Genomic DNA, 14,181 nt, shown 5'->3' on the forward strand with positions numbered 1-14,181 from the left:
TAGCATTGAAAATTCGCAAAATGACCATAACTCAAAAACCACTCAAGATACAGTTTTGAACATTTGTACACACATTCCTCAATTAATTCCATTAGACACCTGTTTCAGCGTTTTTAACAGAAATTAAAACATTTTGAGAAAAAAAATGTTTTTTGAAAAACATGATTTTTTAGCATTGAAAATTCGCAAAATGACCATAAGTCAAAAACCACTCAAAATACAGTTTTGAAAATTTGTACACACATTCCTCAATTAATTTCATTAGACACCTGTTTCAGCGTTTTTAACAGAAATTAAAACATTTTGAGGGAAAAAATGTTTTTTTTGAGAAACATGATTTTTTAGCATTGAAAATTCGCAAAATGACCATAACTCAAAAACCACTCAAAATACAGTTTTGAAAATTTGTACACACATTCCTCAATTAATTTCATTAGACACCTGTTTCAGCGTTTTAAACAGAAATTAAAAAATTTTAAGAAACATGATTTTTTAGCATTGAAAAGTCACAAAATGGTTGAAAGTGTCGATATTTTACTTTTACTGACGAAACAGTCTTGTTCTATAGTGGAAATAGTTATGTGTACTATACTAGGTCATACTATAAATGATGGTTGTTACACATACTTAGTTGAAAGATTAATATGGATAAAACCAAATATTTCATATTTAGACTATGGCAAATCTGAATATTTTAATTACAAATTACAAAAATCGAAAACTGTCTAGAGGTCTATCTTAGATGAATATTTAAACTTATTGGAAACACATATAGCCCACACAAAGAAACAAAATTATATTTGTCACAGGGGAGATTTTCTCGATATTAAAGCACATGTATATGCTGTGCAACAAATTTTAATAAAATACAGACACTCCATAATCGTGTTTTAAAAGCCTTAATTAATTTTCATTATAGGACTGATACTTATTTATTGTAGACAATGTTAAAAACTCAGCCAAAACGAGTAAAGTAAAACCATTTTTAAAATAATTAATATACAGATACCTTTTCAAAAATGACACATTTTACCCTATCAAAAATGTTAGCAATTAAATTTAAATTGTTTAGGATAGGATAATGTAGCTAGGAACCGTCTTATAAATTAGACATAGCTAGATATTAAAAATAAGATAACTTTAAAAAAAAAGAAATAAATAATTTAAAGAAAAATATAAAAAGTTAATAAATTGATGCAATAGCATAATTTACATAAAGAATATTGTTGAATCAATTATCAGAGTAGAAATATGCGATACGTTAATAATTGCAAACTATATAAAATATAAAAATTGTCTCATTTGATGAGTATAAGTTCCCGGTGCCAATGCTTCATAGTTACTTGAAAAAATGTATATATTTATATTATTAACGGTTAATCATTCCAAGTAGTATAAATTTAGGATAATTTGCAAATAAAGATTTTTTACATAAGAAAAGTTTGTGTGGTGTTATTTTATTATATACTACCTATTCTGAGTTGCAAAACCCTGTCGGGCTGATGCGCAATAGTAAAACTCTTCACAGCATCCAAAACTGCCAGAGCCATCAACCCTATTTCTCTTGCATGATTATCACCGTTTCTCTCCGGTAACCCTGATACCACCATATACGCATCTCCTATAGTTTCAACCTGAAAACCCATTTTTTTTAATAAAATATTTTTTTTTTAACAATAATTCCTTACCTTATAAACATCATAAAATCCAATGATCCTATCAAAAGTACTGTAAAGATCATTTAAAAAGTCTACTACCTACAAATTTTATTTTAATACAGCTCTTTAAATATAAATATTCGAATGTACCTGCATTGGAGTACTGTTAGCGCAAAGCCCCGTAAACCCTACAATATCACTAAAATAAATGGTGACACATTCAAACTGTTCTGGTTGGACCATTTCACCCAACATCAGCTGTTGGGCCACCGGTCTAGGTAATACCTAAAAACACCAATGTAAACTATACACGGAACATTTTCCTGTTAAAATCTCTAAAACCTGATAAAGAAGTTCTTCGGAGCGCCTTTTTTCTTGACTGAGCTCTTCGGTCTTTTCGCTGACCAAAACTTCCAAATTGTTGGCGTATTGTTCCATTCTCCTTAGCAAATCGTCCATCAGGTTTTCACAGTAGCCCCTCATGATATTTTTTAAATTAAGCCTAATCGAATCGAAGGTCGGCCTGTCTTCGGGATTATCATTCCAACATCGTTCCATAAGTTCCAAAAGTTCCTCCGGACAATCTCCTTGGCTCACCGCCGGTCTAAACGGTGGGTTTTCTCTGCTGGCCACTCTTGTTATGATTTCTAGAAAGTAAAGGTCATAATATATTTAAAATGAAATCCCTCTCTAAAGGCATTTTCTTTTAGTACCCTTAATTTTACAACGTATCGAACACAACAAGTAGCATCAGCTTATATGAGTTTAAACACAACGGCGCCGTGGCTTAGTTGGTTAAAGCGCCTGTCTAGTAAACAGGAGATCACGAGTTCGAATCTCGTCGGGGCCTACGTTACATTTTTTTATTTCTTTTTTCTATAATATATAAATGAAATATATGTTGAAATCTTTTTTTTTTTAAATTAAATTGCTTTGTTGGGTAGGCCAGGCAGTATCTATTTATTTATAGTACAGACATAATAAGTGGCAAAGAATATAACAAATAATCAAAAATTTGGAAATGAACAAAATTATAATAAAAAATACGAAACCGAAACCTTACAGACAATTTCAGTCTTTTAGTTCTATAAGTTTTAATTTAAATGAATTAATACTACCAGGGGGCCAAGATTAAGTGCATTAAATGAGGGATTCGATTTCAAAACTTGCCTTGTCCATATCGAGTAAATTTTCACAATTGGCAAAAAACGTTTTATAAGCTATGAATATGAATGCAAGCAATCACTCCACTTGACTCCATTTTGACAAAATTTAATAAAATAAAATGGACAAGACGAGTTTTGGCATGAAAAAATACAGCATTTAAAGCTTTTTCAACGTTTCGAAAGAAATACAAAAGAAACCTGATATATCTCCGTCGATTCCTTAACATTCATTTTACAAAACTTATCGACTTCACTCCCAATACTTCGCAAGTCAATAAAAAAATAAATTATAAGATTCCAATTAAATTCTCTCTTCCCAGGTGTCGCCGAAATGAGAGATTAATAATTTACAGACGTCCTGATTTTTTTTTTCATCAACAGCTTTGGTAATTTATTATTTAATCCACCTCTATTTGACTAAATTGTTTTCCACATATACAATGTAATCCCAAAAATCATGAAGTTCAGGAGAAAATTGTCTTGTTCAGTCAAACTCTGAACTAAAATTAAAAGAACATAGAGAACTGCTAATTACTAATAACAAAAAAATGCCTACTCTCAAATTTATAATAATGCCTCCAATAAAACGAGGGCTTTTTGGCACACAATAAATAATGTATCGAGTCTTTTAGACAGCATATAATCCAACTTCTTTTAAAAATATTAATTATGATTACAGCTGAACAATTTAACCACTATTTCATTGAAAATATAAGGCAAGTGACCACTAATCGGTGAATTTCTGTTCCCCATTTTAATGCAGAAGCTTGTGGTAACTCAATCTTTCTTCAACCAGTTACTGATAAGCTTGAGGTCCATGAGTGTTAAGATGAGTTTCATGCAAGCACTTAAGTGGTGTTGATATTCCTTGCTCCCTGTTTTAAAGTACCTGAATATACACATCTCTTGTCCTGAGGCACCTCATAAATGCATCATTTCAATAAGATACTTTCCCTACTCAACTGAAAGTGTCCTTTGTTCGACCTATACATAAAAAGATTGAAAATTACAGGCCAATTTCGATTTTGACTGCTTTTTCTAAAGTATATTGTAATAGGCTTAGAGTAGCTTCCTAAACGAAAATAAAATTATTGCAATTGAGCATTTTGGCTTTAGAAAGGGCTGCTACAAACCGCAGGAGCTATTATTGTATCTCTTGTAAAATTTATGGTTCATAGGTTAACAAAGATTTCCAATAAACCTCAATTGGACATAGTTTATACTGACTGTAAGAAAGCATTTGATAAGGTCCTCCTGAACTCGAACAGAATAATAAAGCATGCTTACTGTTTGTTGAAGTCCTGCAAGTTAGGGTAGGCTCTTCAAGATTAAACACATCTATAGCAACCTCAGGAATACCATGACAAGTAAGTAGTAATTTGGGTCCTTTGCTGTTTTTGGGCTTCTCATTGCTGATTGCCAAATCTTAAACCAGTTGAGTCAGAACTGTCGAGTTTTGTTTTAGTCAAATTTAACATTAAATAGTTACTTTTCAAACATTATGAAAAAAGCCTTTAAAGCACTGGCATTTCTCACTAAGAACACTATAAGCATTTTAAAATCTTCACTATAACAACACTATAAAATACAACAGTTGATGGATCCCACCTTGAATAGGCTTCTCAAATACGGATGCTTATGGAATCTGTGCATACAGACCAAATAGAAAGGGTGCAAAAAAGATTTCTGCGGTATCTTTATGTCATAAATAATAACTCCTATTCATACATGGTTTTTTATAGAAGTATCCTGGATAGATTTTTATTTAATACTCTGCCAGTTAGAAGAAAAACACAGGCTGTGATATTTTTGTATAATATACTTAACAACCTTAATTATAAAGACTGTAAGCTAGTCAATTTTATCTGATTAAATGTATTTAAAGTTAATCGAAGACTTCCAGAATGATAATCAAAAATTAGTTAATGTGGATCTTAATAATAATTTACCTCCCTTTAATAGAATGATAATTGTTGCTAATGAAGTTCTTGAAGAGACCAGAGCAGATATGAACATTTCTCAAAAATCTTAATGCTCTAATATTATTGCCATTTTTAACCCCCTAATAAGGGTGGGATTCCTAAATACTTCCTTTTACAACTGCTCTGTATAATTTTTTTGTTATTGTTCTTAAATTTAATCTTATATTAGTAGCAATCTGTAATTTTTTTAGTACCTACTCAACTTTACATTTTGTGGTTTTTTAAATTTTATACTCTGATGATTGATACAACTTCTATTGTATCAAGTAATTCTTGAATTAAACCGAAGAGATTGGCAGGTCTACACATTTATACAATTTATTTAATCAATCAATTACATATTAATTTACAATTATTATGAGATGGAATATGCTTATAATATGCATACAATGGACATAATGTGTCTGTGTGTATGCACGTTCAGCTCATCAATAATTAGTTCATAATGAACTTCAACCTAACACTAACAATAGTAACATATACCTGCTTAAATAATATTATCAAATTCAGAAATATTAAATTGACTAAATACTAGTTAGTTATAATTTAATGGAATCTATCTTTAATCCATGAGTACAATTTTTTCTTTACAGTATAATATTTTTTGTTTTTAAATTGTTCCGACAACATATTTAATAATTTAGCAGCTGTATATGTTAGACATTTTCCAGTTACACTAAAATGGGGGATGGGTATTATTAGATAGAGTATTATTATGATATACAATGATAATAAGCTTCTATTAAATCTGCGTAAACTCAGTTAATGCTATTTAGAACTTGCATTAATGAATCTGATGTGATTTTAAATATTGAGGGTGTTGATAAAAGTCAGGTCAGCTCTAACAAGTTTCTGGGAATTATGATTGAAAGTGTACTAAGTTGGTCAGCTTACATTGATCATGTATGTACTTGGTAAGTGTGGTACAAGTAACTTTGTTATTTGCAAACTAAAAAAATTGTTGTCTTATCATTATGTTCATGTTTATTCATTGTTAAATTATGCCATGATGTAACTACTACTATTAAAAGTTCCTATATTATGTTATTAAAAATGTATAATCAATTGCCAACTGAACTCAACAACCGCAATCCTTTAAAGTGAAATTGGTAGATTTGCTTTGCAAAATCCATTTATAATTTAAATGATTTTTTATACAGTCGGGAAAATGTAGCAACTAATATTTATAACATATTTTACTGGTGTATTTTTTGTAATAGGTTTAAGCATTTGAATCTATATGTGAACAAATTCCTTTCTAATACAACTTATGTATATTAGCTTGTATTTTTATTTTGTGCTTATTGTGCTTTTTTAGAATTTTAGACTAAACATATGTCACTTGGTGCATTAATCAATAAATAAACAGTTTGAAAAAAAACCTAAAATAGATTAGAAAATATATTTTTTATTAACAAAAAACAAAATTAAATAACATCAACTACTTATTTAAAATAAAGTTAATAATACCAGATAACACAAAGGGAATGACTGCAGCCAGATTTAATAATTCTCCAAAAATTAAATATTCTACATTATAAAATTCTATCTAAAGAATCTTCCGATAAATAAATAATTAAAAAACTACCACTTTAGTCGCTTTTCTTCTCGTTCTCACTATTGGCCTCCCCGACTTGCTTTTGGCTCTCCTGATTTAATTGTTTCCGAATCTCTCTATTGGCCTTCAACAATTCCAACAATTGGGAGTGAATGTTATCATTCTTACTCTCAATGTCATCGAGGGCTGTGGATAGGGCGTCTAATTGACTGTCTAACATTTGATATTCGGCCTGAGACAAAACCCCCGTTTCCTCCTCTTCAATTATTTGGGCATCCATGTCGTTGTTTTCTGGTGGCGTCGGTTGGTTTGGGTTATTTGAATTGGAGTCTTTATAGTTTGTTTCACCCATTTGGCTGAATAATTAAATTGGCAATAATTATTGTCATCACATGATTGGGGTTTGAGGTTAATAATATGGTCATGTCTTACCTATGTTAAGCCCCCTTTGGAAAACTGACTGAGTTTTCTTGAAGTTTTTTCGTTTTGGTCGATTTTGGTTAATTTACTTTTAATTAACTGCACATTTTTGATGATATTTTGGACATTGATGCACACCCAACCCAACTTCAAGTCAGCTGATTTTGATTTATGTTTTCTTTTTATTTGACTTTTGACACTTGTCATCTCCTTGGAAATATGCCTTTACACTGCTCAAGCGAAACAGAATAACTTTTACTTCATACAAAAATTACAATAAAATATTTACATATTTTTTCGATTTTTGACTTTGACGCGTAAATCACAAAACAGTTTTACCACTAACCAAAAGTCTTTATTTAATTCTCCACATGTGTTTCACTAACGATCCCAGACAGCACAAGTACATTGCATGCATTGCATATGCCCAGGATATCTAATTGGCATATTCATATCTGCCAAGAATATTTTATATCTCACTTGGTATATGCTAGGCATATTCAACAGATATCCAAGGTCACCATAAAATATATATGCCAGGAATATTTTGTCATGTTCTATAATATATGCTAGGCATCTTGATAAGAATAATAACAATTGGAAAAATCCTGTTTGGAATAACATTAATAGAGGTTAGAAAAACTACCATATTTTTGTCCAGTGGTGAGTCTTCCTTGCCCCAATATGTTTAAATAGTATATTAAGTGCAAATATGAAATATATCTTCGATTAAATGTTGACAATACTCTCCATCATCGAAATTTTGAAAATGCAATGCAACTGGAATATTTTACAGACATAAGAGATCGAATACTCTTAACAGATATGCGTTAGACATATGGTAGAAATAATGCTTTTGCATGTACGACATTTGGTATATTTGTGGGATATTTTAGACATAGCAATATATTTTTTCAAATGAGATATAGATGCCATATTTCACGGATATTGGATGATGCCTGGGAAATCCCTGAAAGATACAAAAAATGCTATAAAGTACTTTAAATAAATAAGAAAAATATTACATAGTTGTTTATTTTTTGTTCCAAACAATGTATTGTATTGTAAGTGAATATTTCTTATAAATAAATTATACGAAAACTTTTTTTTTTATTAATTTATTGGGGTTTAAAGGAGATAGCAGGTTTTTTTTCAGTTTTACTATTTCAAAATCAGGAGTTAACAGGTTTTCATAACGTTTGAATAAAAACCATCATTATTTTTTTTTAACAAAAATACAAAAAAAATACATTCTTTGGTAATAAGGAAAATATAAACAGAAAATCAGATCTAAAAAAATTTCCTATTTTGAACATTCTAAATCACTAAAATTAAAACACAAAACAAACTAATCATGGGGAATATTGTCAAAAAACTTATGGTAGTCGACAGGCAGGGTTGCTTTTAGGAATTGTAGGTCATTAAATTTCCTTTTTGAAATTTTACGTCTCTCAGTATGAAGTTGATTTAGATAATCAAATGGACAGGAACTTACATTTAAAGATTTTCTTTGGGGTAATATTTGCCGTGTATCTTCAAAACTTAATTTATAAAATATACCTCCATCTGGGATACATTGCAATGCCCTAATCTGCGTTACCTTTGCATCACCTTTATTTCTTCCTGGACGGATACTTTTAAAGAAGTCAATTTTATCAAATTTAAAAAAAAAAGTGAAGTTAAGGTAATTTACTTTTTACTTCGTAAGGGGTAAGAATTTTACGAGCATTTCTACAAACTGTATATACTCAGCGGGTACATTGATATTAATTTTTTTTAAGCGTCGTTCTATAGTAGAGTGCATCATATCTGCCTCCATTTGAGTATGCCCTACTTCTAAATATTTTTGTGTAATTGTAACATTGAATTGTTGAGCAAAGTTCAAAAGTGCATTACTTAGTAAAGCGTTCCGATTTTGGTAAGTACATCCATCTGTGTATATTATTATATTTTTATCATTGCTTTTGTTTACAAGAGGCATTACTTTAATTTCAAGGAAATTACACCAAATAGTTGCAAATTCTTCAGAGTTCACACTTCCTTCAGTTTCGTTCCACAAGTAGCAATAACAATTCTTATTTATTATATTGTAGAAAGATAAATTATGAACTTGCAGTTTTGTCCTATAATACAAGTTGCTGACATTTTACTTTGGTGACATTAGTACAGCTTGTAAGTCTACCGTAAATACAAATGAGTGCTTTTGTTTATCACTCTCTTTTTCCATTCGAGCTTAATTCTTCCGCTTGATATGTAAGCTAAACTCTTCTTCTGATAGGTTTCCCAGTTTGAAGTAAGTACACTTTTCACATTGGTCTTTCTTTGGTGAGAACAATGCGATATTTCGTGTATTTAACCCGTTATTAAAAATGGTTATCGATAGTGGCTTTAAACTTCGATTTTTGCACCAGTCATTTACATAAAAGTCGTATAATGCCTTTTTCGAATGCCATTCTGGAAGGAGGTACTTCTTTTCCGTTTGAGATCTGCAGTAATGTGACTCAAGTGAAGGCATGGAATCTAAAAACTCAAACAGTTTTTCTTTGGCATCTTGAAAAGGCTTAGCTTTTTTCTCACTGTTTCTACGTGAATAAGGAGCTTCCTTTGGTGTTGATATATTCTTCCAATTTAACACTGACCATCTTCCAATACCCAGTGTATTTAGGAACATTAATCGGCATACTCGTACCAATTAATTTATTTTTAAATGACATTCCAATGTTTGACCTCTTCTAGATTCGTCGGAAATATTTCTTTGTCTTCGTCTCTTTGGAAAAATAGATTTAACTAAACTGTCAACGTATATCTTTTTTTCTCCCCACGCCAACTGCCAAAAGTAATTAAAAATTGTTTTTTCTGTCAACTTCTTCTATTGATGCACATCTAAGTATGCCTTTTGAAGTTACTGGACACCTGCACTTTTCTTTCATTTTTCGTGGCTGCTTGGGTTCATCATATTTCCACCGATTATTATTCTTTTTTCTTCCCAAATATGGTTTACCTCTCTCCCGTAAAAGTTTATTTTTTTCAACAAGCCATTCAGATTTATCAACCTGGAATCTTTTCTTTCGTTTTTTGCTTTTTTCTGGATAATCAAACGCCTCATCCGAGTCAGAATGGTCAGAGTATGGAACCAGATGATGGTTACTCTGATCAGAATCCGATATTGAATAGTCAGGATCTAATTGATCTTCGGCCAAAGAATTCGGAATCTGTTATACCTGCTTCTATAATATCATGGTTCTTTTTCGTATTATCTTCGGCTAGGGATACGGAATCTGTTGTACTTGATTCTCGAGTATCTCGTTTCTTTTCTGTATCTTGGGTCAAGAATTCGGAATTTGGTGTACCTAATTCTAGAGTGTCTTGTTTCTTTTCTGTATAATTTACTTTCGACTTAAGCATCCAAGAATCTGGTTCTTCGATCAAAGAAAGTAGTGTGATATCGTCATTTTCTATAACAAAAGGACAGTCTATTTGATGTGATGTAAGAGTCGAGTTATCGTATGAACAATCCATTATATTTATTTCCACATCAGGTACTGTAGTATAACTGGCAGTGACAGATGTTTCCAAATTCAAAACATGATTCAGCGGAATATCCATATTTTCTTCACCAGGAGACATCGACAGCGTTAACTAAATTATCTTCTAAGGTAACATCATCATTCGGTTCCGTAAAGATATTTTGAGCCAGTTGTACTATTAGCCTACTGCGATCGGAACAACGATCCATCTGTAATAAAAACAAAACTCCCTAACATTTATGCAACTCAATAGTGGGTACACAGTATTGGTATTCAAAAACAATAAAAACATTAACAAAAAAAAATTTTTTTAAGAATTTATAGTTTTTTTAAACTTTAGAGTCATTCCAAGGTTGATAATTTCCTTTTAACTGGAATCACCCTGTATGAACTAACTGACTATTAAATTTATATTTAGGGATAATCATCTAAACCGGAGAACTATAATTATAACTTTAAAAATGTAATTATAATCCAAATAATTAATAATGCCCTTAAGGATTTACTTACAGAAAACCTGTTATGATCAGGAAAAATAAATATAATGAAATTGGAAAAACTGCTAACTCCATAATATTCGTAATAGGCTATTTTTTATAAGTTATAATAATTATAATAACAAATAAACTATATTATAACATAAATGGTACTTACCTTTGGCCAGTTAATGCTTTGGAATTATTCTTTAACTACTATTATTTTTCTATAAAATTCGTATAAACAACGAAGGCACGTGTGCGAGTGGCAACAGGTATATTTATTGTGTAGTTTAACGCATGACAGCGGAGATAGCAGATTTTCAACGGCGAAAAAATTAAATATTAATGAAGCAGTTTTTCGTTTGGCCGATTACTCGGGTTTACAGTAAAAAGTTGATGTAGCCTTTTTTCGTATAGGTGTAAAACGGAATTACGCTTTAAAATGTATAAAAATCAGTATTTGGCCTAAAAATGGAGTTAGCAGGTTAACGCACTTAGCCGACGATATGCCAGTCTTATTCTTAGGGATATTTAATTCCTATGCTTGCAATTTTTTCTTTTAAAATATATCCTGCCATACCGAATTATTTCAAAAAAGTCCAAAAATTAAAAAAGTTAAAAACCTCTAAATCTACAGTATCAGTTAATGTCTTTAATGGTAACATGTTTCGCCTTAAGGGCATCATCAGACCGGATGTTCAACACGTGTTTTGTTAGAAAGGAAAAAGTTTTTCTATGGTATATTAAGTGCAAAAGTGAAATATAAATATTCGATTCGATATCTTCCACAAAAAAAAATTTGAAAATTAAATTCATACTTTAATTAAAATAGGTTTGTTAATTTGTTATAATCGATGTCATAAGTATATTTAATGTACCCAAACAGTCTGCAAGTGTAGACAACGCACACCTTTATTTATAACCAAAATAGTAGAATTTCCTGAGATGGTATCTTAGGTCATGTAAACAGAAAAAAATTTCTACTGATCATTTGTCTACTGATATAGAATGTCCCATTTATATTAATTATCTTTCAAAACTTAGATCAAAAATGAATTATAAATCATTGCTTCTTTTTTACAGAGCGTTTTCGTATGTATACATATTCAGCAGATAATACATTCATACATTATAACATTACAAAACAACAACTGCTTAGAATACCTATTGCACAATGGTATTTTAAAAATACTGTGTGTGCATTTCCTGTCTATCCAAATTAATTAATTAAAATAAAAACAATTTTTAAGAAAATAATAGAAGATAAGATATAAATGTCTAACAGATTATTAAGTATTGCTAACTTTAATGTAAGATCGGTTCTTCATAGTTTTCTAAGCCTTTCTCAAATATATAGTAATCAAGAGTTATGATATTATTTATTTAACCGAAACATGGTTATAATTGCACAAATGCACTATTTTTTGTAATTAAAATGAAGGTTAGACTTTAGCTAATCTTCGCCTTTTTGGGTAAATGTACTGTGATTTGCATTTGATACCAAAATAAAGACATATTTATTTATTATAAAAAAAAAGTCAAAGAAGATAACCAGAAAATCTATCTAAAGTTCGTTTCAGATTAACTAGTTCAAACGTTTTTACAATCATTCACATTTTATTATTTACCTTCGACTTCCAAATATCTCCTGGCCGCATCGTACGGTCCTCCCCTAACAATAATTTCTTCCAGGATAATCGCGAAACTGTACACGTCTCCCTTTTGCGTAGCCGGATTTCCAGGTATTAACGTTAAAGGCAAAAGCTCCGGGGCTACCCATAACATTTCTGAAATTAATAACAAAACCATAAAGTCACGCTTATGACCTCTACTTACACTTACTATTATAATAATTGGCATCCTTGATAAGGTCGGCGGGAGTACTTAAGGAGGTCAGTCCAAAATCGGAAATTTTCAATACAAATCTGCCGTCGATCAAACAATTACAGGAACGAAGTTTTCCGTGAAATGATATGTCGCAACCATGCAAGTAATTCATACCCTAAAAAAAAACATTTAAAACCCTTAGTCTTTCAACGTTAGCTGCTTAATACCTTTACAATATCGTAAATGAGTGACATCCTAAAATTCCAATCCAAATGGATATCTTCATTTTCCAAAACGTCTCTTAAGCTCCCTCTGGAGCAATATTCTGTTAAAATCAAAATGGTGGGACACTCGATACAAGCTCCCAGAAATCGCACCGTATTTTCATGAGTCACATCTCTCACCTAGAAATATATTTAGATATAGAAACCTCAGTTTACAATCAAAACATTTTCCTTTACTTGTTTTATTTCCCATAAGAGTTTTTTGGTAATATCAATTTTCTTTTTTGTAATTCTCTTAATGGCCACCCTAGTTCCTTTATAGATTCCCACAGTCGTGTAGATTTTTGCGGATGGTAGCGAGGAATTTGATGTGATCGAGCCTCTGCAGCTTGTCAATCCATAAGTCTTAAGAAACAATTAAGATATAATCACAAATTTAATAAACGATTCATAATACCTCTGACAACTTTTGTAAAGCCAGCTTAGAGCCGAACGTCCTTCCAGGCTCCAATATGACATCCTCGGGACGAATTCTCCACGACATATTATTTAAATCAGCGGATATTTTCATATGCCTAAATACATAAAAACTGTTCGTGTGTTAACGTCAATGTTTTTAACTTACTTATAAGTAACACAAATTAAAGTAGATGTTAATGCTAGGAATACTCCCAGAGCAAAAGCTCCATATATTACCACCATATAGGCCTCTATATGCGCAGCGTTAAAAATGTTAAAAGTATTGAACCTATTGATAATAGTGGCGCGTAAGCTTCAAACCTTTATCGCGACACTCTGGATTATCATCCAGATAGCCACACTTGGGAATATCCGGGGGAGGACCTTCCCTACCCCCTGGCCAATGAATTCTTTTCCCACGTACAGGCGCGTACCTCTTATGGAGACCATTATATTGACCGACCACCTGTAAATACATCTCGCAATTTGTGTGAAATCATTCGATCACATCGCATACCTCAAATTTTCCTGTTATAGGATCTAAATCCAGAATTGAGTAATCGGCATCTCTGTCCCCATTGTCGTCTATGCGAACGTGTCCAGTGATTCCTATTATATAGGAAGAATTAATAATTATGTCTTGTTATTTCTTTAATTTACCTAAGAAGGTGCGATTCCACATCCTGTCAGTTATGTCATTACCATCCCTAATGTCACCGCCCTCCCATAACGTTTCGTTTAAGGCCATCCCTAAAAGGTAGACGCCATCGTAAAATGCACCAATGACAAAGTTCACCTGGAACGACATTTTTCTTTAATAATTAAATATATATTATATTATTCGTTTTTTTCGACGACGATTTAATAATATTGACTTACTA

General features: G+C 31.3%; 1 protein-coding gene and 1 non-coding gene across 3 annotated transcripts in view; one reads left to right on the forward strand and one right to left on the reverse strand.

Annotated features, from left to right (window-relative positions):
* The window catches only part of LOC126736950 (atrial natriuretic peptide receptor 1), a 40,529-nt gene that overhangs the window by 5,121 nt on the left and 21,227 nt on the right, over positions 1–14,181 (reverse strand). For both annotated transcript variants that reach the window (XM_050441623.1, XM_050441624.1), the window contains 13 exons: positions 13,961–14,096; positions 13,818–13,909; positions 13,622–13,766; positions 13,467–13,551; positions 13,299–13,416; positions 13,079–13,246; positions 12,845–13,021; positions 12,633–12,792; positions 12,419–12,577; positions 2,001–2,305; positions 1,809–1,943; positions 1,689–1,757; positions 1,472–1,634 (listed from right to left, as the gene is read on the reverse strand). In XM_050441623.1, coding sequence (XP_050297580.1) covers positions 1,472–1,634; positions 1,689–1,757; positions 1,809–1,943; positions 2,001–2,305; positions 12,419–12,577; positions 12,633–12,792; positions 12,845–13,021; positions 13,079–13,246; positions 13,299–13,416; positions 13,467–13,551; positions 13,622–13,766; positions 13,818–13,909; positions 13,961–14,096 — 1,912 coding nt within the window. The remainder of the gene's footprint in view (positions 1–1,471; positions 1,635–1,688; positions 1,758–1,808; positions 1,944–2,000; positions 2,306–12,418; positions 12,578–12,632; positions 12,793–12,844; positions 13,022–13,078; positions 13,247–13,298; positions 13,417–13,466; positions 13,552–13,621; positions 13,767–13,817; positions 13,910–13,960; positions 14,097–14,181) is intronic.
* Positions 2,435–2,508, forward strand: Trnat-agu (transfer RNA threonine (anticodon AGU)). The gene has a single exon. It is a non-coding gene; the product is annotated as a tRNA-Thr (tRNA).

The sequence above is a fragment of the Anthonomus grandis genome, chromosome 5 (genome assembly GCF_022605725.1).
Source record: "Anthonomus grandis grandis chromosome 5, icAntGran1.3, whole genome shotgun sequence".
NCBI classification, from domain to species: Eukaryota; Metazoa; Arthropoda; class Insecta; order Coleoptera; family Curculionidae; genus Anthonomus; species Anthonomus grandis.